This window comes from Bolinopsis microptera, chromosome 1 (genome assembly GCF_026151205.1).
Source record: "Bolinopsis microptera isolate Bmic1 chromosome 1, MBARI_Bmic_1.0, whole genome shotgun sequence".
NCBI lineage: Eukaryota > Metazoa > Ctenophora > Tentaculata > Lobata > Bolinopsidae > Bolinopsis > Bolinopsis microptera.
In genome coordinates, this window is record NC_087072.1 from 5,758,507 (window position 1) to 5,786,282 (window position 27,776).

The 27,776-nt window shown below is 38.1% G+C and overlaps 1 protein-coding gene across 1 annotated transcript in view; it reads left to right on the forward strand.

The window, feature by feature from the left end:
- The window catches only part of LOC134814935 (DNA-dependent protein kinase catalytic subunit-like), a 45,360-nt gene that overhangs the window by 2,009 nt on the left and 15,575 nt on the right, over window positions 1–27,776 (forward strand). Inside the window, exons 2-10 of the mRNA XM_063823289.1 lie at window positions 11,294–11,522; window positions 12,141–12,323; window positions 13,597–13,741; window positions 15,885–16,000; window positions 18,304–18,410; window positions 21,547–21,670; window positions 25,734–25,872; window positions 26,748–26,849; window positions 27,267–27,408. Of these exons, the coding sequence (XP_063679359.1) occupies window positions 11,355–11,522; window positions 12,141–12,323; window positions 13,597–13,741; window positions 15,885–16,000; window positions 18,304–18,410; window positions 21,547–21,670; window positions 25,734–25,872; window positions 26,748–26,849; window positions 27,267–27,408 (1,226 nt within the window). The 5' untranslated portion in view covers window positions 11,294–11,354. The remainder of the gene's footprint in view (window positions 1–11,293; window positions 11,523–12,140; window positions 12,324–13,596; window positions 13,742–15,884; window positions 16,001–18,303; window positions 18,411–21,546; window positions 21,671–25,733; window positions 25,873–26,747; window positions 26,850–27,266; window positions 27,409–27,776) is intronic.

A 27,776-nucleotide genomic window follows, 5' to 3' on the forward strand; every position in this document is an offset into this window, starting at 1 on the left:
TTTAACCTTATTCCTACTCAACCACTGCCAACCGTTCTATAGCCAAACGCAAGAATATATATACAAGAGTCAGAATGAAACACTGAAACTGTAAATTAAACCGTGTTTGGTCAGCTGAAGTGGGACTGAACTAAAACCATACTGCTGCTGGCCTCTGTTCAGAACTACCTACTTACGAGTGCATAATAACACCTACCCGAGCTCTATAATCCAATATTGCATTTATAAATTAATGTGGTTACTTGGCTAATGATAAGTGAGAATTGCATTGGCTGGTTAAAGTAGTAGCCTGATTTATAAATTTCAAGTTATCAACTTATTATTTAAGCATTCGACAACCTTCTACTAAATTTTGTGATCATCGGACACAAATTGATCGGCTGGGATTAAATTATGCTTCATATACTGTGGCGAACCTATTAAAACAGCGAACCTACTGTTAAAACTGTTTAAAACTGGTTCATACTTGGAAAGTGTAAAATGTTAGTCTTTAAAGTGAATCAAGCTTGTTAGTTTTGCAAGAACATATTGGAACACAATAATGTATATTAAATATTAACAGCTAGACTCAGCAGTCAGCACCTAAATAAGCACCGAGTGTATAGAGTGCCCCTTTGCCGAGTGATGTGCACCTTTGACCTTGCTAACGGACCTGCCTGACATAGGTACCACTTAACTAGTGGCTCTAATAAGTCAACACGTAGACTTAGGACGTGAACAGTGAGGGCCTCCTTACTGGGGGAGTTAGTGTAATCTCTACTATAGTCAATATCACGTGACCAGATTTATAGCAAAAAAGATCCGTACAAACTTGGTGTGGAATGTTGAAACGCATGGCTGACTTACATGATCTGATCATCCGAGAATAACGGATGGTAAAATTTCGCTTGTCTACAGTTAACAGTGGTGACATGATTTGATTTGATTTGATTAGAATCAAATGTATCGCAAATCGAACATCAACAATTACTATAGAAAAATGGGCCGAACTTTATATATAAAGTTCGACCCATGCCCCATATATATAATTTGTGCATAAAAAGTTAAAAAGTGTGGGTCAGTGATACAATTTTTAGAGGGTTGTCAATTTTAAAATCGAATTAAAATGTTTAAAAGGCCTATAGCAACATTCTGTTATGGCAATCTCTTTCAAATGATCCCTAGAATATATCCTGAAAGTTTCAGGATGATTGCTCAAAAACTGTAGGAGAAGATAGATTTTGAAGTTCGATTTTCAGGGCGCGCAATTGAAAATCGCTCACACATTACAATTACTCATAAGCGCTGACCTTTGAACGGCGATAACCTCGGCTTGGAACATTATTTTTCCATGGGATTGAAAGCAGTTGATAGATATCATTCCCTTTATTATATGTTTATGAACATTATAGCCTGGGGTCCCAAGGTAAGTACTTGTAGATTAGCTAAAATCACAGTGATATTTAAATAAAATGACACATACAGTTTGTGAATAGGTAGAATACTATTCTAACAATAGCAATTAAATACAGGTGGTTCTGTCAACTACCTCATTTATAGCAACTTAATAGTCAACCCCACGCAGTAGAAATATAATGGCCTCTAATAAGGATTTCGCAATATCGACCGTGACGTCACGCTCTGAACAGGTTCCTGACGATTTCGTTTTTCTCGAAATCATCATGCACGACGCACGTACAGTAAAACCCCAATTTACTATTTTCTTTTCCCGCAAACTGAACGGTGAATCGGGTTTTTAGTGTACGTAGGACGTTAAAAACGGTTTGTGTGGGGCATGATAGATTTTTGAGCTTTTAAGTTGTCAGAAAACAAAATGGTCAAACACAATCGGTTGGACACAGCTTTAACTTTAAGTCGAAGCTGGAAAATGAAATCTACGTTACACAGAATTTAATTAATCAGCAATTATTAATGTTAAGTGTCTACATTATATTTGTATTCCTTTAAAAAGCACAAAACCCGAACAATGAAATCAATAATTAAAAATAAAGATAAATTTAAAAACTAAAGCAAATTCATCTGACAAATCACTAATTATAAGAATTGATGAAATGTTCAATCCACCAACAAGGTTTTTTAAGACAATTGCGTGTAATACCAAATGTTATCATGCTTCATAGTCCCCAAGTATTATATACGTCAGTCCATACATAACATCACTTGACGTCATAACATCACGCGACTTCATAACATCACGCGACTTCATAACATCATGTGACGTCATCGCATCATGTGACGTCATAAGGGGTCGTTTACATATTACGTAATCAATATTTTAGCAATTTTTACCCCTCCCCCGGCCCCCTCCGTTATCAACCTCCACCCCCCCCCTCCTGACAGCGAAATTACGTAATCATGGCCTGATCCCCCCCCCCCCCCCCCCCCCTTTCGACTTTTTTTCCCTGGGAAACACTTTTCTCTACGTTTGATGCTACCCTGATCATTATGAGCCGAAATAATTGTTATGATATCCGGATTCCGGCCAAGCACCTTCCCAACTACTTACTTTAGCAGCCGGATACCCGATCCATTCCTAAATTTTATCACTATCAGAGTGAAATTGAGCGGAATTTGAATTAAAAATATTGTCGAATTGTTATTATTCTAGAGGGTAAAAAAGAAAATGTTGATTACGTAATCAACAGCCAACACCCCCCCCCCCCCCCCCCCCCCGCCCCCCGAAATCAAACGTAATCATTTGGGAACCCCCTCCCCCCTCGGCTGATTAAGTAATATGTGAACGGCCCCTTAGCTTTGTCGGCTAGCGCTTCCGTCTTGAAGCACTCGATGGTCTCCATTATGATGCTCTTTTTTTATTTTGCTTACCAGATTGAGTATTAGTATTAACTAATCTCAGCAATCTGAATGACTCACCTCGTTAACAGAGCTCAGCCAGATCTGTTTTTATATAAAGATATAACTCTGGCTACAAGATCCTCCAGATATCATGGAGATCCAGACAGCTAACATGGAGAGACTACCCTCTACGTACTGTTATTATGCTCACACGTTTCAGTATCAATACTCCCCTCTCTGGGACCTGATATTTGAACAACTACAACAACTACAACCTGAATTATCTATCACTAATGACACTTGTTTTTACCAGCTGTAACGTCTAGTTCTAACTATTAATTATCTGATAATTGAGCTCATCAACGAATGTCTCATAGATCTGCCAAGTAGTCACATTGACACATTAGTAAGTTAAATGATATGATGGAATCTATAGTGAATAGACCAGGTGCAACAGTTGCTTACCTGGTCAGTGGTCACGTGGTTAGCCTAAAGAGGAGGACGTTAGATTTAGATATTTGGATTTAATAAAGATATTGGCGACTTCATTGATCTATTAAATTTGATCTCGTGTGGTATGATAAAAATGAAATGACAATTTTTAAAAAGTGACAATAATGGTTTCAGTTTCACGGAACACGGTGTTGAGATCGTCAAAAGCTTCTCCAAATAAAAGACAAAGCCCTTCGTGAACTATAGGCAATGAAACCTTGTTAAGGATCCTTATCGCACATTATCAGTTACCTCCCACTCTGACAATCAATAAAAATATGTCAATTTCGTATATTATAATCACAATGCTGGCAAGCATTACCGTCGCCCTTATATTCACAACACTATTTGCCCCCTATACGATTATATCCCCTTTATTGTTTTCCAGGCATTAAGACTCATCGAAAGTAGTTCAGTAGGTACATTTAAGTTCAAAACATTCTAATTCAATGTTGAAGATGACAGGAATAAGAAATAGTTATATGGAGGTTTTTAAGAAATTTGCGCAAAATACGCGCCAGCATGTTATACGAAATTAGGTAAAAAACCCAAAATCGCCATATTCAGGTGCCTTAAAAACCATGTTAAAATTGAGTTAGAGATCTGAAACTTTGCAGGGCGTCTAGACCTTGTCCAAATCGACTGTAAAAAAATGTCATGTTTCAGGAGTATCGGGAAGTGGGTTTTCTGGAACCCCTGTTTTACAACAGATTGTCGTGAAGATATATATATATATATACTATATATGTATAGACGCTTTTTGCAGTCAATTGTAGCCTACATTTAAGTGTCCGTAGATTCAGAAGTATAAACGATACAGTCATCTCGAACCACAGGTTAATTGTTTAAGCTTTAGTTTACTTCGATCACGGCTTACGAATTGTAATAAAGCTTATTGATTTGAAAAAGCGAGCGACCGATTTCATTCTCGGTATCAATTTGCATTAGCGGACTGTTCCTCAAATTAATATCATTTCCTTTTGTTTGGAAAAGAGAGACACTGGCAGCGGTACACTCTACCCATGATTATGGGTTTTGGTCAAATATGTAATATGTAATACGGACAAAATAAAACCCGTCAAACCCTAGATGCTTTAGCAAGCAATATAAAAGTACGTGACTGATAGCTGATGCCTTCATTTACATCTCTGATAATGTCTACTATCGATCTGAAATTAAAATATTCGCATGTAATCAGTCTCGGTAAATAAATGGAGCACTCAGCTTAGGATGGTGGTAGTTATCGTAACTGTGGAATGTCCACAATAGTGCACGAGTAGAATTTGATAAAATTGAACGCTGTATTATCGGATAAAAGAAAGGGGCCTTACTATATCTTCGTGAATGATGAGGTATTTGATAACGAGAAATGGTTATTGGTGTATATTATGTACCTAAGAACTGAAGCATGTTGCTGGAAATGAATTGGGCCACAGTTCGTGCCTGTAGTGATCGTGGCCACAATACTTAAAGTAAGGCAGCCATTTCATTTACATGGGAGGCCTCTATGCTCATTTTACCTGAGCATGGAACCGTCACTAATAACTTATTCTCTTGTTGCAATTCATTAACTCCTGGATAACGAGGTATCCTTGCAGCGATATTTTACTAAGTTAAGGATTTAGCCCTTTTTAAACACAAAAAGTTTAGGACAGTGAATAATTTTTGACAACAGTATGCAGAATTTTGATTTTGAGACTGCGAAAGAAAATAAGGACATATCGACACCATACAAAATCATAGAACTTTCTAAAACTGTTTGTCCTTCATCAGAACCCGAACAGTAGTACCTGTTAACTAGATATGATACCAGTGGTGAAGCAAAAGAACTGCAGTTACAGTGCCCACTGGTGACCTGTAATAGCTTAACCAGTCGAAATAAAAACTAAAAAGTAGCCTGATTTACTTGTGCATTGTAACTAGAGTTAACACGTGCTCCTTCATTACAACACGTGCACTGCTCATTCATTACAACATGTGCTCATTCATTACTCCCACGTAATGACGAGGTCCCATCTTTCCTGCACCTGTATTTCTAATGCGTCTCTGGTGCAGCAGTCAGGCTGCTGTTGTACCAAGTCACAACTGTATAAATATATTCAGACACTTTAAAGATACCAGAGCAATAGTAAAATGTGTTCCCGACGTCCTCCATACAACTTCGTAGCCCAGGATGTTGTGGCTTCCGAACCCTTACCCTAATTGTAGCCTTAACCCTACTGGGGCTGGAGGTTGTGAGGAACAATACTCAAGAGCACGACGTCTTGGAGCTGGACGCCGGTTAACGTTAGCGGATCCTTGTATTGTGTTTGACATATTGTGTATTGTGTTTGACATAATACATATAGGTCCATTTAGCTCAAATGGAGACCACGAAGCTACCAACCTGTCAAGAGGCTGAATCATCAATCATTAACGGATGGGATTAGTGCCGCCATTAAGAAGCTCCATAACAACAAAAGCATATTGGAGAACCTAGTTTCAAATGAAATACCGAAATGTAGCCAGCTTCTTCTCCAAACGTGATCTATTCTCTCCACGAGCAGCTCCATAACAACCCCCTCTTCACAAGAAAGGTGATCGTCAGAACCCTGATAACTATTGAGTTATCACCGTTAGCAGCTGCTTCGGAAAACTCTTCCTGTCATGATGTTAACATGCTCTTACTGAGTTGGTTATCATCAAGTCTAACCTGTCCGAGAACGTCAAAAGGATATAGCACCATTATCTCCCTGAGTTTGAGAATGACCTTACAGTTACATCTGTTATTACAGATGCCCTAACTGCTATTACAGATTGCTACTGTCTCAGGAACTACTGCTGGCCTTGTAATCGTAACAATTCTCCACCTCCCCTGCTTCAACATCTTCTACAAAGCTGCATCAACAACATATTCTGCACACAATTTATCCAAATCGGACTCACTTCAGTACAAAACTTTCATGTTTCCATTTTGATCTTTTATGTTAGTAAATTATAATTGATGATATCATCTCCATTATTATTTTTACCCATTATCGATGTACGCCTTACGGACACTGTTAGCGCTGTCTCGAGTCTATTTAATTTCAATCATTGTATCAAAAAGTGCATTATTGTACGAATCAATCAACAGAAAAATCAATATCCTCAAATATTTTGACCAATCAAGATTTTTTAGACATCATGCATACTCGCTATTCTTGATGCACGTACACCAAGTGGTGTCATTATACTTTAGTCACCAAAATAAATTGAAAAAAATTCTCAACATTCCATGGTATTCAGAGTCATTGTTTCACTGTTTAATATGTAAGTATGTATGCTTTTCAAAAATATTATAAATATTCCCCTTCGTCGTGATGAATTTACATTTTAAAAGAATTTCCAATATTATTTGTGATGCATTTAAGCCTTAAATTGATCACATCATAATTTATCATAAGGAAGACAATTGTTTTGGTAAAACGATTTTTAGCACACAGTATATAGTATATACACACAAACGAAAACTGAAGGCAAGTGTCTTTCGCGAATGATTTTTCCCCGCGAATTCTTCTTTTTCTTGGTTTTTCAACGAATAGGGGGACAATCCTTCAGTAGCTATCTCACTATTATTATATGAATCATATCGCGGAAGATACTTGCCATGATAATAATTATTGAAATTGGTAGTATGAATGAGCGTGCTGTAAACGGGTAGCTTCACAACAAATTAGCGTTACAACAAATTAGCGTTACAAAATTAAAAGGGGTAGATAAATTTGAATACGTGATTGATTATTCCAAAACATGATACATAGTCCTTGGAAAATCATGAGTAGAAGATTTATCCCAAAAATCGTATCTCTTTAAAAATTTCAATTTTTGTTAGATTGTCGTGGTAGATAGTTACAAGATTGAAAAATTATTCCAAATTAAGATGACCAAATTATCCCCAAAAACTTGAATCACCTGGATAAATAATCACAATAATTATAATGCTTTTGATCAAATTGAAGGGCACCGGTAACCATCGAATCAGGTAAGAATAACTTTTAAAAAACAGGAAGCTTTGTCCAAAATCACATGCAGGTTTATTTACCAGCCATCTGATGAAACTCTGCCTGAGATTTCCTCATCTCGTCAAATATTTTAGTTCAGCACTCAGCAGTGTCAAAATCAGCGTGAAATTTCGTCAATCTCTAGTCTCTAATCTCGTTGGCAATTGACCCCGTTCCTCAGCAAGTTTCATTACTTCAGAGGTTTCATCTGTACTGAGTAATTTAAACCTTAGTGCCGGGATTATGTGTATTGTTAAAACTGTTTGACATGCTACTTCTACTGTGAGCACTTCCGGAGGTTTTCCTAACACTGAAGCGTCTCTTGACATACTCCTTCATGGTGCTGCCTCTTAGAATGAGGATCAGAGGAGTTAGAGCAGAGTTGAGGTAGAGCAGATGGTTACTAGCTATTAACAGGACAAATCCTCTCTTATAGTGCTCACTAGTGTCCAGTTCAATCTCCATGTCTATTATCATCGCCATCAGGAATGCTGTGTTGCAGATGAAGAAAACTCCTGTTAACAAGATGATAGTGACGGACATTTTCTTGTTCCTTCTCTGACTTTTCTCTCGAGTTTGGGTGGAGGTGTGGATGAAGATCTGCCGAACTTGCATGACCGCACTTATCAGACAAATGATGGAGGGCAGGCCGTAAGGTATGAAAACTGTGAGAAGTATCACTAGAATTCTCCGACATGTTTCAAGATCATTATATATAACGTCTCCTCCTAACTGATAAAAGCTTTCTTCGACGAGGCCTGCGCCTGGTCTAGGGTAGACGTAGAGTAAACCCGCGACAGAAGTCCAATCGGCTTGAAAAAATTTAGAAACATTATGAGCAATGACCCACTCTGCCACTATGAGAATAAACCATATTATTGCGTAAATGAGGATACCCAGTTTAATGTATTCTCTGCGGACGATGTGGAGGGGGAGGAAAATGGAGGTGGATCTTGCTACTGTGAGAAGAACGTTAATGAAGGCAGAGACATGAAGAGGAAGCTGACCCACCACGTAGAAAATAGAGTAGAAGTGCAGTCGGGCCGCTGGGAAGAACCATTCTGTCAGGAGGACAGCAGCGCCCTGATAGATTGCAACAACTCCTGTAATCATGTCCGAGCAGGCCAACAGGAAGTAGATAAGGTGCATGACTTGGTCGGTTTTGGTGCTGAAGAAGGCCGCCACCAAACTGTTCAAGGTAACACAACCAATCCCCAGTATAATCCCCAGAACAGGTAATACCACACGATACCCATCAGAAGCAAGCAGCTGGCACGTTCTCATGTCGTCTTTGTAATATTCCCCATCTGGTGATAGGGAATTACAGATCTCATTGGTTAAGATCGCAGTAGAGATATCCATCGTTTCATTCGTCAACATTTCAAATCTTCCTGCTAATTGGACATTGTTATTTTGAAGGATGTTATCTCAAACTTGATTATATCATGGATATGAAAGATGGGAGAGTCTGTAAATCAACTAACGATTTACCAATCCCAAACGAATAAAGAGCCAGGACTCCGTGCTGTGCCACAGAATAACATGTCATAATATTGGCAGATTAATTGGTGTGTGCCATATTTACGACATGGCACGGCCTCTAAAGAATATGTCGTCTTCGTCGATATTAATTTGATTGACCTTTTGTTATTTATAGCTTAAATTAACTATATTGCTCATAGTATGAATATGTGCAATGATAGATATGACAATAGTTTGCTATGAAAAGTAATTTTTAATTTTGGAATTTTCTCTAGGTCGATGCCCTCCTGAACTCTCCTGACGTGAATTTCAAAAACACAAACTGAAAAAGCGTTTAACAAAAATTCAATTACATGCCGACTCGGATAGTTTGCAAGTTGAACTCCCATAGAACAACTGTATGAGTATTTTTAGTCGACCTTTAAAATTGAACTGTGTATTATCTTTCGCGTAATATATGCACTATTTTCTCAGATGTATAATCAGGCCGAAATTAATAAATATCGATACCTCCGGAATTATAAATTATTAGTATTAAACTTACACAATCAACTGAATATTTATTTAATTAATTAACTAATTGCAAAACTAACTAAATAATTAATAAAAAATCGCAAATGTTGTTAAACCTATTAAATTGAGATCTAATGACCTCTTAAATCATTTCTACAACACGGAGTGAAACTGAAAACTTCATAATCCACCAACTGATACAACTATACTGAGATGGGTGTTGGTTTATATTGATTATCAATGAACTTACAATAGACTATCATAAAACGGAGGAGAAGGTGTACTTGATATATCATTACTAGCTGTCGTAGTGTCGTGCTGAACCACAGTGTGACGTGCACTGATTTGATATTAAGATATTGTGCCCATTATAAGGGAACTACCATTGATGATCGTGACTGTCTCGAGAACAAAAAGGGCCCGACTATTGTGTCAGCAGGTATTTGACTTCGATTTGATTAAAAGCATATTATGGTGGGAGCTTATTAATGCGATTAGTTGTACGAGACCAGCTCGGCTCTAGTGCGGGTCTAGAGTGATATACAGATTACAGAACCTTAAACCCAAGTCGCATGGGAAAGGCTCGCAGTCGCACGGAAAAGGCTCGCAGTCGCATGGAAAAGGCTCGCAGTCGCATGGAAAAGGCTCGCAGTCGCAGGGGAAAGGCTTGCAGTCGAACGGGAATGGCCAGTTCAAATGTCAGACGTTCCGTCATATATCGGGCTTATCTTAATTTCCGGGGGTATTCAACATTGATTGAATTAGTTCTTGATTATTCTACTGCTAGGTCTCGTCCTTTATAACGTGGACATGAATATAGCTTAGATATGTGGAAAAAGTTGATGTCCTATCTAATATATTCAAAAGATGCATCCTTTTATACTATCCAATATTGGCAAAATAGTAAAACGTGCTGATCAATCTCGTAAATTGTGTAAATCTGTCTTCGAAGATTGGCCAGGTAATTTGTAAATTGTACAGGGCGGACCATCGTCCACTGAAGTTATAAGATATTGAGACACGCGATCCAGCTGAGAAATGCTCTTATGACAGTATGGCTTTTTTTACTCGGAGCGGCCATTTGAATTGAATTGAAAATTCCCTCCTAGCTTGCCAGGAGAGAATTTTCAATTCAATTCAAATAGCCCCTAATAAGCATAGATGAAGGGGCTGCAGAATCTGGGGATCTCGGTCTGCGCAATCCTCTAATGAGAACTGTAAACAGAAGCTGGACTGCCTCTAGGAGTTGATAATTCGTCAATGGGGTGGCCAGACTAAAGTTTATGTCAAATAAATATCTAATATAGAATCTTATTATTGGCAATATAAGACTAAATAAACCACAAACACCTTCTCTCTTACCTCACTTAACTCCCAGACAAATAATACAAAATAAGGACAAAATTTTGTCTGAGCTTCCCATTTTCTGTAAGTCTCATAAAAACGTCTTCGTTAACAAATCACTCTAAGTTAAGAAAGTAAACAGCGTTCACGTCTGGAATCCTGGGAGACGTGTGATGAAACTTTAAATAGTTCAACTCATTATCTTCCTCAGAAAAATAACCACTGTAGTTGGTAGTTACGGCTGGCCCCAACAATTAAATAAAAATGAGTTGCTACAATTTACCGAGCCAGAAATAGGGATATCGTATATATACATATAGGAGAACTGTGCCCCGATATCATACCGGGATTAAGAGGTCATTAACTCTTAAAAATCTACGTAAATCATTAGTTAAGATCATCGCACCTACTGGTCATTTTTCTTAATTCATTTTGCCAGCTTCTCGTATTACAACTACCAACATATGTCTAGCCAAGACCCGAAGAGCTAAACCATTTTAATGTCTAAAACCGCTCGCTCTAATGCCAAAACCTTATAATTTATTAACCTATTGAAAATTAATCATGTGAAGAAGATGTGTTTCTCACGAAACTTCTTCATGTTAAATTAGTTTATGAGCTGGATCCTAAACCCCTTATTTCAGCGGAGAAGAGCTGTTAAAAACGCTGCTGTCAAATTGGGAAGTGTTTGAGACGAGCAGTCTCATGTCACCTGACCACAAGATACAGTTGGTGGAGATAGTGAGTCTGATGAGTGGTGTCGTGGAGAAGACCCTGTTGTCGGAGACACAGTTCTTGAGAACAATCTACACTCTGTTACTCGACAAGACCAGCTCGAACAAACACAAAATTGACCTCATTAACGTCATGAAGGTACGTATGTCGTTCTGTAAGTAGTGGTCAGATTATGTAAGAAGTGATCGGTTCCCAATACTAACTTTGATCAGAAAGTTGCGGAATTCGATTGGGAGTCGATTCAGCGTCCTCTATTGAAACTCTGTATTGAGACTTATTACCAAACAGTAAAATAATATAATAAAACTGTAAGATTATGGGAGGTTCTGATCTGCGCAACCTGGGGACCCACTACACGTTTTACTGTACATAATTCATTTGTAAATTAATGAGCCGCATTAGGTTCGGTACAGTTGTCTGTCATTGGTATAACTTTTCGGAGCGTGTCTTCGATAATCATAATCGTTCACGGGGCAGGAGGACAGCTCCCTTGAAACTTAGATCTAATTTAGCTTAATACAGGAAACATTTAATTATGTATGTTATGTTGTTTTCTTATAAGTCTCAATAAACGAGTACAGCTGTTTTCAATCAAAACTACTAAGATGATATTTTGACATTGTTCTGTTAACCCAGTCAAGACTTATCAACTAATCAACCAACGACTATGGTACTACCAGAACAGTAATTAAACTATGCAGTACCATATAAAGTTAAAAATAAGGATAATGTTTCAACTTAGTAACCACCCATCAGGGCCTGAAGCTGGAGGAGCAGACCGCCTCCCTGCGCCCAGTGTTGGAGGAGTTCAGGACAGGTCACCTCCCTCTACTCTCAACTCAGTTCACTGCGGGGAGTATGGAGCACCGGGACTATACCAGTCTGGTTAACTGCCTCTGTGATGCTGCCAGTGCTACTGTAGCTACCCCTCTTATTTCGGTTAGTTGCTACAAATATGGAGACTTGGAGAGTTTCCAAGTTGGAGACTAGAACAGGTGTTTAACCGTGTCGGTGTGCTAAAAAGTGCAGGTATCAACTGTAGGGGACTGAACGAGAGGTAGGCCATGACGGACACCTAATATAAGGAATGTAAGGAATGTATAGCTGTTGGAGGCTGACAAAGCTGGGGAAATAAACTGACTAGTTATTAATTTGATTAATCTCACAAATCTGAAACTGACCCTGGAACGGTGATGAGCAAATCAAATCAAAGATTAGCACTACCACGTGTAAAGTTAGTCAACTGTACTCAGCTGTTGCATTCCTTTAAGTGTATAGATATTTTGCATTTCTTTAAAGATATATATACATATCACCGGAGACTCGCGGGCGGAACAAAATATTGCACGCGCACGCGCGTGCAATATTTCATATGTCCCCGAGGGCGCTAGCCCGAGGAGGACATATTTTCGTATAGCACGGAGGGCCCATCGGGCCCGAGTGCTATACGATTTTTCCGCCCGCGGGTCGAGGTGATGTGGATTATATCCACCAGCGGGCGTATTACAGTTAATATATAATTTTATAAATAAACAATGGAGCTTGTATAAAAGTCGACTCTAGAAAAGGTCGCCACTAATTGTTGTAACCATGGTAACACGTCACGTGTTCAATGTAAGCCAATCATAAAGGGCTGTGTCGTATATAGGGGCTGGAGATGCACTGCATTCCTGGGCCGTGGGAATAATGAATGTAATGTCAGTGACGATGAATATCAATAATATAGGGGGATTATAGTGCTGATGTTTCTTATGTAGTGTGTTATAATAACTTTGATATAAATCAAAGTATCATGTCATCTGCTCACGAGCTGCATGAGCAGCCCTACCGGACACAAAAATAAAATGTATATAATATAGTCAGTGTAATAAGGAATTTCACATGGAGACGATACAGAAACTGAAAATATTTTAGAGAACTCCGGGCTATATTGCTACTGGTCAAATTAAATGTCACTTGTTAGCGGGCTATATCATGAGCGGGCTGTAGAGATATCGGGCCCTTTGACAGCGGGCTGGTGAGAGCCCGCTATGCGAAAAAGCGCACGCTGGTGGATATGGGCTAATATAAGCAGATTAAAACGGCTCCCTTTGGACAAGTGCCAATAAATTCAGTCAGCAGGTGGAAGACGACCTCATACTGGATTGAGTCTGAAACCAATGACTAATAGTGATATAACTGATAAGATAATAATATACCCTCCCCTTATCAGGTGGCTACAAAAGTGGTATGTTCTGAAGACCTCCACCCCTGTGATGCTGCATACCAAGCCATGATATCCCAAATAGCCACTCGGCTTAGCTCCCACAACTACTCCCAAACAACTGGTCACCTCCTACAGGCTGTCCTTCAGAAAGGTAAGAAACTCATTGAAAGAACGTGAGACCACGTGATAGCCACGTGATTACCAACACTTTACCATGCTTTAACCTGTCTGACAGTGCTATCTGCTAGTTTATTAGTGTGACTACATGGTGGTGATCATGCAGCTAGGTGGTGCATGTTCATACTGGGGCACTATAATGGAACTACATGGCTGATAGAGCCACAGAAGTTGTGATATTTACTGATTAGATCGATACCACAGACCCATCATGGCTGATATTAATTATTCGCACACAATACAAAGACAGAAAAACAACCCACTTGCTCCCAGAACAATACCCTCACTGAACAATACCCTCACTGAACAATACCCTCACTGAACAATACCCTGAACAATAACACCCTTCTTTATCCAAAATTGAGTGAAAACCGAGAAGACAAAGAACAACCTAATTGAGGTGTCATTTTCAATGAAAAGACAGAAGAGATGGAATTTAGTGTACCACCGAGAATGAAGTGCAGACTGCAGGATGCTATCGAGTTATCACCATCTTGTTAAAATAGTATTGGAGCTGTTAAAAGACAATTTGCCTGAACTGGGGAACTGGTTCTGAGGCACTTTATAGTCTTGAATGTGTACAGTCATAGAATAAACTAATAAAGTAGTGGGGTAAATTGTACGTGAAATTGTTGGAGTGAGTTCATTAAATCAAGGAAGATGATGTAATGCGGCAGACAAACATGACAGAGCACGCAATTGTATTTCAATCAAACTGTCACCGAGCTTTTGAACTGATTAAATATCCTCTAAGTTAGCAAACAAATTTTTTGTTATACTCGAATCTCTACATCCAATTACAAGAGACGAATGGAGTAAATTTTCCTCAAATTTTGATCTAGACTCAACTAAATTCAAACTAAAGCGAAATCTGAGTTCGAATAATGAGTTGAAACTAAATTTGAAGCTAGATCTGAGAGTAATATTGTTACCTCCCACCAAGGATAAACCGGACCGCTTTTTTGGCCGTGACGGTTTTTCGTGTGTTTTTCATTGATTTTGAAAAAACCGAGATTGGGATTCCAAGTACATATGGGCCGATTGTGACTGGGACTAAGCCGGGATTCCGGTCGATTCTTACTGACCACATATCTGCTTTATGACTAGTGGTTACTGTGATATAGTGAAATTAATGCTCGGATTGGAAATAAGGAATGTACTGTTAAATAGTGAACAGTTTTGAAACAACGATAAAGTATCACAAAACCTTCAAGGTCGATTTCATGAGAGAAAGTTGCAAAGTTGCACATTCCATATTAAATCAATCAGTTTTAATTTTGTTTTTAATCAAACTGTCACCTAGTTATTAAACTAATTTACTACCCTCCACAGTCCACTTTGACAATCTAATTTGTCACTTTAAATCTCACTTGTTTGGCATTGCGATCAGAGATCAACTATACCCAATACATCTCTGGAAATAAAAAGGAATTACTGCCTACTGAAGTAAGTTCTATATGAAGTTGAATATAGATCGAACTAAATGTAAACTGAAGCGAAAATTATTAGTAAGTTTAAATAATAATTAATAAGTTAAAACAACTGTATATAGCATAGACAATAGTCATATCACTTCACACCCTTCATCTCATGACTACTGACTAGCGTAATTAAATGTTGGAGTTGTTGATCAGGAATATGGACGAGACTATGTAATGGTTTAAATATGGATATGGTTTAAAACATTGGTAGTAAAGCGATTAACTATAACGCTATAAGAAGAGTCGTGGTTTTCGAAGTTCCACATTCCTAAAGTCTCTTTATCGGTATTCAGTGGATAGTGTTAACAAGGGATAACAGAGTGATTCTCAATATTCTGATTTCGGCAGTAATACTGCCGCAGTATCCAAGAAGCCCCAAGAAGCTCACGTGTAACGATCCGGCTTCTTGGATAATGCATGGACTTCTGCAACTGCAATCAACTACTTTTTATGGTTTCGCTGTGCGAATTAAACAGTGTACATTCCTTTTAGTTTTATCGGGAAACCATCCGCTTTAATTAATAATCAGATCCATCCTTTCCCCCAGACAAATTAAATCGAAATTGTTAGTGGCTCAAAGTTATTTCGGATTCCTTCCTAATGACATATATTAGCAATAACTATAAAATGTTTCAGGAAGAGTTTGCAGGAAGGGCATGATACCGTTACTAAAGAAAGTTAACAAATTAGTCCTGATCCGTTTTACAGAGGAACACTGGCCTGACTTCTCCAAACATCTCGATGTTGATGCTGTGAGTCACATCTTAAAGCTTTAGATCTTGTTTTTATAAAGCTGTCATGAGATAAACAAATAGGACACGTTAAAGTTACGGAGTTGGCGGAGGTATCACGTGGTCGATAGTTCCAAGCCAGCAGATATCTATAATCAATCTCAAAAACAGAAAAATTAAAAATAAGCCTACAAAATAGAAATAGATGATAGATGGATATATTTTGACAAACAATGAAGATAGCCGTTCATTCCTGGTTAAATTATTTGTAAAACAGAGATGTAGACTGTGGAGCTGGCCAGTACGGGCAATACCATTGTTCAGTCTTCTATATTTCTTAAGGCAATGGAATGGAGGACGGAGATAGGCCCTCACCCGTCCGCCCGCACCATTGAGTCGGTGTCTGGTTATTGTCCATTTAATTAGTAGAGTAATCAGGACAGATCATTGGTTCCTTTCTACTGGAAATTTCTGTATGTTAGATAAGGAGCACTATCATCTGGGCTATTGTTTTATAGGCATTTACTGACACGTTTTGATACCTTTCCAATGACGTTTATCTGCCTCACGCATTAAAAACGATCAAGTTGTTTCATAATTTGGTTAAAAATTAAAAGGTTATCGTAAAAGTTCAACAAAATGAACTAACTGAAACTAATTCTATGCTGTAATTATGTACGGCTAAAGACAAGAAATGTCGATGGTCGATTCATATTCCTGAACATGTTGGAAAATCTATATTCTATATATAGGTACTATTTTTGTTCTAATCCTCGAAAGTTATGGAGAGAGTAATTGACGACCCCTTGTGAACTATAAGTATAGTTGGAGAAGAAACATGAACCTAATCATTTTCTTTATTGTGGGTCATTAAACTATGACGATAATATACAGCTGCATTTTGTACTAAGGTTATTTCAGAAAGTCGTGACGTGAGTCAGCCATACTGTTCCTAATTGTGGAGGCAGCCGGAAGAATATAATTACTGGTGCTCCTATAATTTAGGTACTGACCTCACAAACAACAAGCACCGGGCCCCCACGAAATAGAACAATTTCTCGTGTGTAGTACTGAGACCTGGTTATCATTAAATAGTGAATTAAAAGGACGCTGGCTCGAGCTAAATACCTAAAGTAGCTCACTAGCTGTTTAGATCAAACGTAACAGCAGTTTCGCAAAGGAAATTTCTATTTATTGTCTAGTCTCAACAACTCTCAGCATTATATGAAAGAATAGAATATTAAACCAAACTAACGTTTGAGATATTTCCCAACTTCGTTAAACCAGGTAGCGAAATAACGCTATGATTGCGAGTAAGCTCTCACGAAACGTTTAAATGAACAAATAAGTTAGCTGTCCCTACAAAAATTCTGGTTTCGGTATAATATGAAAGAACGGGATATTAAACTGATTCCTAAACTATTACGAGAAATATTTCCCTTTACCCACAAAATTCTTCTTTGAGCTATTAGACGCAGATAGATAGCATTGTGATCGTGAGGAAGTGTTTATAAACACTTCCTCACGATCACAATGCTATCTCTCTGCGTATAAATAAAAGTTGCAGTTTCAATAAAAGTTGATGATATTGATCATATTGATCATATTGATCATATTCGCAGACAATTTTACGTTTTATTTTAATAGTAATACTAATAGCTACCTATTATTCAGTGCGCTTTGATAAGATAACGTTGGATGATTCTCGATTTAAAATCGACCATACCGGTAGATTTATAGAGTGTCAGTTAACGTATGTCTTTATATCCCCACTTTATCGTAGTATAATCGCAGAATCAAGCAATCAATCACGCGATCAATTTCATCATATATCGCTGTATTACAGATTGCAGATATATATCTGTAGACTATGCTCCCGCAAGCTGTCATGTTCGTATATAACAAATACAAGAAGGCACGTGCCCTTTATATTATGGCAACAAGTTGAATTTAGTTCATTATAATAACCTAATATTAATCTTGTTTAAGTTGACCACAGACTCATTGTGCGATACCAATATTCATCTCATTCTAGATTGAAGGTCACGTTTCTTGATCATGGCTTGCTTTTTAATTTCTTACTCAAATTTCCGATGAATTTGTAAGCCCCTTTCTACCTAATCATAATTCGATATCTGTTAAAATGTACACCGGTCGTGGAAATATGTTAAACATTGAAAAAATTTAAATGACAATGTAATTTGATCATCAAGAATTTGATAATTTCTAATAGTGAAATCAATGGAACCCCTTCACAAGTTCGACAAACTGCTAGATCAAATAACACTAATCATCCCCGGTAACGACAAACCCCTCTCACGCAGGCTTGTGGGTACACTGTAACGGAGAGCGTGTGTGATATGCTCCAGATATTCCTGACCCGGACAGTTCCTTCGGATACTACTACTGATATAAGCAAGGACATCATCAGGTGAGAGAGCCCTGAATTTTAGTTAAACGGTACGACACGTGGAATTAAACTGAAATACTTATATTGGTTCATTATTCCCAAGAATCTTACTATATATAAAGCGAGACGATATATAATATGTGTTTATCCGTACCATTTTACTGACACCACGGCATCAACTTTAACGCGACTTTCCGCAAAAGCCGTAAAACTAAGATATACAACTGAAACTTTTTTGACTGGGTCAAATGCTTTAATGGCCTCCAAATCAGCATGAAAAAATAAAAAATTGGCCAAGGAATAGGAATTTTAGAGCCCAAAATTTGGACCCCCAAGTGGTGTCAAAAACGCGAATTAAATAGGTAGTAATTATTTTAGTCTCTTGAGTCTTGACACCAATTTAGGGTTATACGGGTTTCTGCTAGTCTATAATAATGTGACAGGAAGCGGAGAGTTAAAGAGATAGTTCACAAGATCCCCGGGTTGGTTTAGGACTTTCATTAAACTAATATGATTAGGTGTGTTTAAGGTTCGATTATGTAAGGGTATTAAAGTAGCATGGATCCGGTAATTAATATTTGAACTGTCACCTGGTGCTTGCTGCTGAGCCAAGCTGCTGTGGGTTCAAGTGAAAGTTTCAAATTCTTTAGAAGTTTTTTATACAAACACTCCGATTAGAATGTGTTGATATTGATACAAAAGTGAATTATTTGCGCAGAATTGAGAATGAATTTATCCCTACGGTGATTGTCGAGTAGACAGCTAGTCCTATCTCCCCTAGTTTAGACCCTAAGTCTAAGAGAAACAATGTAGGTTAAATGAACTGTTCAATATTTAAAAGATACTTTTGTAAATAAAAGTCCCTCATAGGAACCTAATCAGTTACTATTTTGTGTTCTTAAAAATATCCCAAAAAGGATTACGCGGTTAAACCGGTATAATATGTCCCGTGTCACTCCACAATAACTGGATGTCCCCTGAATGACCGTTCTAGTAGAGAAGAGCTGTAGTCTTCTGAAGTATCTCAGGTACCACTCAGGTACCACTCATAGTTCCATTTATCTGTGACGTAGTCCAGGAGCTCTATCCTTCGTCATCGTTACTCCCACCAACCAATCAGTCTGTATCAGTGTATCAGTCTGCCATACCCCGCGTGAATGTTTCGTTAAAATAGTTCTCAGAATACAGCATGGACCAGGGTCCAGGGCCTGTCTTCATCACGGTGTATGTGGGCAAATAGTTTGAGGAATTCATCTGTTATCCTGATACCTACAAGTCTTTCTGAAATTACAAGTTTTGTTATTTCGCTAGTCTGTGTAAAGGTAATGTATTGAGTACATGGTATCTACTAGACAAACTTATTAATCAACTCAATTATTCTACACTTATTTTCTGATAATACCATTAGCAAAATCAAACTAAACAATATGACTGTTACGACTCTTTACCAATAACCTGTTATGTCATCCCAAGAAGTGTGAAGTAGTTGGGAGAGTTCAGCGGTGAAGGTCTGATTCAAGAACTGTTCCGAGAGGAATATTTCCCAATCCCAAGTCCGGTTCTTCTTGGCTCTTACTTCTTCTAATTCAGCGAGAGTAAAGCTTAGTCTTCTGTGGGCCTCCTCTAACTCAGCGAGAGTAGAATTGAGGTTCATCGACAACTTTTATTTTTCTGACCTGGTCTCCGTCAGCTCATGAGCTGTTTCGTTCAGCTTTCTTTCTCCACCAGGCAGTCTTTCTACACTTTCAATAACACTTTGTTCGACTAGAGAGTCAACACATTCTGCTATATATCCATCGAAGACTGTCCCGCTCCTTCTACGCTTAAGCAGATCCTGCCACGAGAAGACTCATGCTTATCTACTTCTATATTGCAAATTCCCAGCTCCATCATGCTAGCTATTTCACTGGAGGACAACTTTTTTGCGTACACATTCAGATATCCTTTCAGTGTCCTGCCTGCTGCTGTTTGTTGTGGCCCTAACAGCACTCCATTAACGTAGTATCGATGATACCTTGATGCCAAACCCCACGTAACGCACACATGGTGGCTAGTGCCTTTCGGAACGGAGAGCTTGCTCTCTCAGTGTTTGACATGAGGATAACAATATACATGTGTCTTGTCCATTAGCCAGTATTAATAGCTCTCTGTTGTCACTGTTGGCATAGCTGAAGAATGCGCGCTGGGAGGAAGACCCGATGTCCTTAATCCACGCACAAACCGAGATAGCACTGGTTAAACCACTCCAATCAGGACTATACTGGGTAAAACTATAAGGAGCAATCTTCAGAGCTTTAACCCTACTTAAACCTCCTGTGGCTCCAAGAGACGGTGCGATGAAGACTGAAGAGGGTAACAAAGCAACAAAACAGGAACACGATTCAAAAGCGTTTAACGAATTGAAAGGGGACAAGTTAGAAATAGTAGCTTTCAGAGAATGCAGTCCGCGTTACCCTTGTCCTTTCGGTAATTACAGATAGGAACATAATATTACCCCTGGACATTACTGGAAGGGAGCGAGACAAATTGAAAACGGGTAGATTTAACGGAAATAAATATTTAAATATTACAGTACCAAAGTCCTTGCAGAGTCTTAATTTCATTAATTTCGTATATTTTTACGACAGAGGAGATAATATTACCCCTTAATATGACCGGTATCATAACGGAAGGAAGAGACACCGTCAGAATTGGTCCAATTCCAAAAACTTGCTCGCTCCGTCTTATCAGATTTTTATAATTTTAACGGGAATTCAATATTATATATGTGACGTACGTACGATTTTGTCTGGCATTCTGCTAATTCATCACGATTAATTAGCGCTCCAGCAATTAGAGCAAAAGAGTCAGATCTTGCAAATAGTGTCAGTAAACAATAATTTTATTAAGTTCAGACAAACAGGATTCACACATCACATAAGTGTGAACTTGAACTAGATAAAAATAAGATATTGTCACAGGTGTTCTTGTTCTCGTTTGTTTCTTTGGAGAGACTAAGATAATGGAACCATGTGTCTGAACAAAGGTGGATCTTTGGTTAAAAGAACACTGGTCCATTGCGAGGGATTATTAATTAGAAATTGCCACAGCTTATAATAAATGTAAATTGTGATATAAAAAGCTGCTGATTATGGTAACTTTTCAAATTAACTTTCAGGAATTCAGCTAAAGTGCGGGAAGTAAGTAAGTTTGGAGTGGCGGAGGACAAGTTAGCTGGGTGGTACTCACGGAATCAAAGCCTCTACAGTCTCCTGTCAAGTGCACTCCTACATTGTGACAAGGTTTTTAATTGTGTTCCTTTAATTGCGCGACCTGTCAAGTGTCAATCCTGAGCGGTGATCGTGTGTCACGGCTTACAATAACGATTATTGGGGGCACTGGAGCAACCTAAAACGTTGAAAATAAAGGAGGTCGCTGGTCAGTCGTTGCTATATATATAACTATAAGTAGAGGGAATATTGACAGTGCGATCTCTGATATATGACGAGGAGGTTAGGTTGCTTCCTCTTGGCAGAATAATCAGAGGTCTTGCAGTTCCATGTGCTAATCCTTATAGATATATAAGACGGCGAGACATATCATAATTCAATCTTATAATTTTATAAATTATATCGTTGTATCTTGACACCACTTTAGAGTTAAACGGTTTGTTGCTGGTTATTATAAAATTAGTTTTTGGTTGGTTAATGTCAGTTACTATCATTAAGATACATTATTCGAGGACTGTCTCGATCAGTCATTTTATACAGGTCTGAACTCTGCTATTTACAACTTAGTTTAGGATATTAATCACACTCAACTTTATTGATTAAATTTGGGTTGTCTGGCGAACCATTTTCTCTTAAGATCTCCAAATAAAATTGTATAGTATGGCAAACAAAATTGAAACTGAAAATTTAAAAATGTAATGCCCAACGAAAACGATGTGAACTTGGTATACATGGCTACATGAAGAATAAAGATGTTCAATTACAATTTGTTAGATCAAAATTTGGACAATCAAAGAAGTTATAAAAATTAGATTGAAATATTAAATCAAATATTATCAACCAACGAAGCGTGGCATTGACTATTACATTGCATAACAAAAAATTGAATGATGAAAAATAAAAAAAATGATAAAAATAGGTTGCAGCTTGGTGACTGATTGGTTTTTCGTGGGGCTAGATGCGCAGGGACAATGTATTGGCGGTATTGCTAGTAGTCAAAATATACACTGTGGATATTGGCAAGAAAGATACATTATTAGAAAGAGTCTTTACAAAAGAGGGGGTTTGGGACTCATTCACATCTTCTGAACGTATTCTATGAATAACAAAATGAACCGCTGGCGCTGGGTATCTCACAAATATCGCTTAAACTGATTTTATGACTTGATTCAAATTCCCCGTCCAATTAGATCTAATATTTGTGTAAGTTCGTGCTAATAACATCATAAACACGCTAATTATTGTTAATAGCCTACTGTAAAACTTCAATAATGACGAAAATTTAATAACCTTTTGATTTATACTACGATATCAAGATAATTGTCTCTAATGACATTTTGCGATCTTATTTGATACGGAAATTTTATTGACGGAAAATGTTTGGTTCCGACCAAAACATTGCAATTAGGTATGTAGATAAATGATTTTTTATGGATATTATTATTAAACCAGCGAATAAATATTACCATAAATTATGCAGAAAGAATAAAGATACATCGATAACCAAAGTTACCTAATTTGTCTAGCAGTTTAAATGACCGACAAATCAATTAAAGACTACCTGGATATAGAATTTAAAGAGTATTTCTTTGGAAAAGCTATTAGAAATAAGAGGCCAACTTTCTCGGCTGAGCTAAAGACAGGTTCAGGATAGAACACTTTGAAAATACAATATAAGAAATTTTCATATTCTAAACTTTGGACAGTCTAATTTTCTTAACAATTCAAAAGACTTTACAATTACAGCACAGAAGCTTAAACCGTATAGTATAGTATAGTAGTAACCGTATAGTTTAGTTTAGTAGTAGTACTGGAATGAGAATATGGGTAACGGACAACTTCACTCAATTCGACACCGTTCCCACACAGTTAGCAGGGCACCCAATCAGCTTAATTGGGTACCCAATCAGCCTAAATCCCAACACGACAACTTTACCCATCCCATAATATAAGTATTTAATTGTTCAGACACAGCTATAGATTAACCTGTAGTAGAACCACGTGACACAGCTATAGATTAACCTGCAGTAGAACCACGTGACACAGCTATAGATTAACCTGCAGTAGAACCACGTGACACAGCTATAGATTAACCTGCAGTAGAACCACGTGACACAGCTATAGATTAACCTGCAGTAGAACCACGTGACACAGCTATAGATTAACCTGCAGTAGAACCACGTGACACAGCTATAGATTAACCTGCAGTAGAACCACGTGACACAGCTATAGATTAACCTGCAGTAGAACCACGTGACACAGCTATAGATTAACCTGCAGTAGAACCACGTGACACAGCTATAGATTAACCTGCAGTAGAACCACGTGACACGTGATAGTAGCTATTAATTTAGCTGCTGGGAATATGGTTCAGTGTTGTGTTTTGATTGGATTGACAAAAACGCGGGCATTTTATTTGGCACTGAAGCAAGGTTAGAATGTAGTAGGAAAACTGTGGGTGCAAATAAGCTTGACACACGTTGCATTTAGCACAGTGTTGTCAGAGTTTTGGCTTGCCAGGTAAAATCCAATAAAATTATAATCTGGAGTAAAATCTGGATATAGGACACTAGGGCGTAGAACACAAGGGCGGTAGACGCAAGAACATAGGACACGAGGGCGTATGACACAAGGGAGTTACCTTCCCAAAAGGGTGTACACAAGGCCGAATCACATGATTCATTTTAGCATCGACACGCATCGGAACCAAAACCGTCCTGCGATATTCTGAAGACCAAGTTTGTCACATGAACATCTAGGCAGTGTTTAATTGGTCTAAGCACGTTACCAAATCTGCTGCTGAGTTGGCTGAGACATTTAAGGAAAATCTCTCAATTTTTGGCTCGTAAATCTGGGTGATTATTTGTCACATCACTATGTTTCGTTTCAAATTTAGATGTGAGTAGATCCAATTCTTCGAGCTAAGTTTTACGTCAACCTGGCTGTTGAGAACATTAAAAAACCCGTTTGTCTATGTTAAAGTGATTCATGTGATTCGCCCTTTTAAGAAAGTACCGCCCTTGCGCCCTACGCCCTCGTGGGGTCCGGGACTCTACGGTGTAAGACTCTACGGCGTGAGACTCTACGGCGGGTCAGGGTTAGGGTTTGGGTAAGACTGTTATCATAGTGGCGGCTAAACAGTGTTATTTACACTGATAAGCTAGGAAAATTTCGGAGAAAGTGCAGCCATTTAAACAGGCTTGTTTCATTGTTTTAACTTTTAAGGGGGTATACACCAAAACAGGGGTTTGTGTCTTTGAGAAGTATATGTATCAGATAACGATTAACGATGATAGAGCTGCTATGAACTTTGCATGAACTCCCGATCCAGCGACCCAGGAGAACATTAAGCCATCAAACGCAACCATCTGCATTGACAGTCTGTCCGTGATCGCAGACTGACTGACTTGCAACATTGGAAAGGCAGACTTGTCATCCAATGGATTCAAACAACAAAATACAATTTAATGAGATGGCTGACAAATTTGTCAATGATGTTGACCAGAACAGATATGTAGCTGTGTCCCGTTTTCTTGCAACACAGAAACGGCCTGCATTATATTAATATTAATGAGATCAGGGCCGGGGTCCTCCCCCAAAACATCCAGCCGTCTTACAAATAATGAACTTTTGCCTCTGCGAGAAGAGAGAAATATTGAAACAACAAGAGGCTGCGATCTTGGCAAATAATGAACGTGAACTGGAGATGTTTCCTTAATGCCGACTACATAGCAGCAACAGCAAGTGCGTTGTTAGACGCCACTCACACTGCCAAGGCTAAGAAGAGGGATGTAATTGTTAAATAGTATTAGTTATTAGTTACCTTCATTAATGAATTGGTTAAACATCGATACATAATACATATTTAACCACATATTACATAGCCGAATCATTGTTTATAAATAATAATCAACATGGCCTGTCGAATACAACACTGAATATTGATAACCAGAGTCTAGTCGTCTGCGCCCACTTAATTGTTATCCAAATATGATGACGATTGTGTTGCGGTGACGTGTGTGTACTTTATCATATGTTTATAATAATGTTAATAATAATGTTTATAATAATGTTTATAATAATGTTTATAATAATGTCTAACCGTCATGAGTTTCAATATTCATATCACTCTCAGGAATACAAGTTTTTTGACGGTTTGGTTCTAAGTGAGAAGGGGAATAAGAAAGTGTGGAGCAACGTTTTTCCGGATACCTTACCTGCCGTGCTAGCCCTGGAAAAATCCTATGGCGAACAGAGAGAATCTCAGGCAGCGGGTATGTGATATTGTTCTGACACGTGACAGGGGATATGTGATATTGTTCTGACACGTGACAGCGGGTATGTGATATTGTTCTGACACGTGACAGCGGGTATGTGATATTGTTCTGACACGTGACAGCGGGTATGTGATATTGTTCTGACACGTGACAGCGGGTATGTGATATTGTTCTGACACGTGACAGCGGGTATTTGATATTGTTCTGACACGTGACAGCGGGTATGTGATATTGTTCTGACACGTGACAGCGGGTATTTGATATTGTTCTGACACGTGACAGCGGGTATGTGATATTGTTCTGACACGTGACAGCGGATATGTGATATTGTTCTGACACGTGACAGCGGGTATGTGATATTGTTCTGACACGTGACAGCGGGTATGTGATATTGTTCTGACACGTGACAGCGGGTATGTGATATTGTTCTGACACGTGACAGCGGGTATGTGATATTGTTCTGACACGTGACAGCGTTTGACCGAGCAGCTTCCAACATTGACAAACCCAAAATCGCTTTCAAATGCCAAACAAATGTTGCTTACCAGTATCAAGATCTAAAATTAATTTAAGTAGCCCTTTGGAGACCACCCACTGGGATAAAGATTTGGTTCAACTTAAGCCGTTAAATATGGAGAATATGTTTGTTAAGCTTTATAGCACGGCAGCTGGAACCTGGCCGCTAAAAGCCTTAAATTCCTATTAAATTGTATTAAAAGCTTTTAACGGCTGTGTTTATATGGTTTAATCATTAATATTTGTATGGTAATATCTTTGATCTAATAAATCCTAGATAGAGCATAAATTTTAAAGCAGCTGTGTGGATGTTCACTTGATTTAAATCATACTAAAACTAAAATAACTTAAAACAGGTGAGGACAGTTCAAGTGAGAGTGCAGGAAGTTTCACGCTACTCTTCGAGAGTTCACTCAGTCAGGATGTTACTCAGTACTCTCAAAATCCTGCTCTAACCAGTTAGTCGTTATTTGTTAATTCTTTAATCGATAAAAAAGGAGATCAGATATAAACCTGTTAAACAGATTTGCGAAACAGCGCCCACGTCAGAGTAACTCTTCAAAAAATATCATATCGAAATTTAAAGACTAAAGCAAAGTACTTTATAAATATAACATTAAAAGCTAGCTACTAGTATAAACTAGCACACAGTACAAACATATTAACTTATGTCATTATCGTAATAATTTATAATTTCATAGTTTTAATATCCTTTGTTTTAAAGTTGGTGAGGTTAATTTGTCTCTAGCTCTATCATTTAAGCATCTTTCAAATGAGGTGACTTCAAATATTGTAAAACTGTCAGATGACGCTTTAACTAAATTGTATCAATCGCCGTTAGTTTCACACCCAACTTAAATCGTAAATGGCTTCAGAAACTCAAGTGCAAGAATCGAGCACTACCGCTTCCGAGAGCTCACAGCCAAGTAACAGCAGTGATCCACTCTACTGCTCCCTGGGGAGAGTGTTCCAGAAATTCGTGGACAAACAGGCCTTCCTTCAACGTTTCTCAGGAATGTAAGAATTAAGAATGTTTGTAATCATTGTATTTTACCACTATCTTCAACTTCATTTGAAGTTGAAGATAGTGGTGAATAAAAATAGCCCTATTAAAAGGCACGGTGTAGTTAATATTGTCACACTATGAAATCATATAAACCCTTGATGGTTAGGATAATCATCTCATCCTTTAGACAAACTTAGTCAAATAACGATTTCTTAATCAGGTGATAAGATATCGCCTAAATAGGGCCAGCACGGAAACTATGGGTCAGAACTTGTTAACTTGCTAGGTTAAATAGATGAGATGCCAAAATTAAGCCACTAATGTCGAAAACGTTATTTCAACTTCAAATGAACATGGCCATAAAGTGTTTTATATTTTT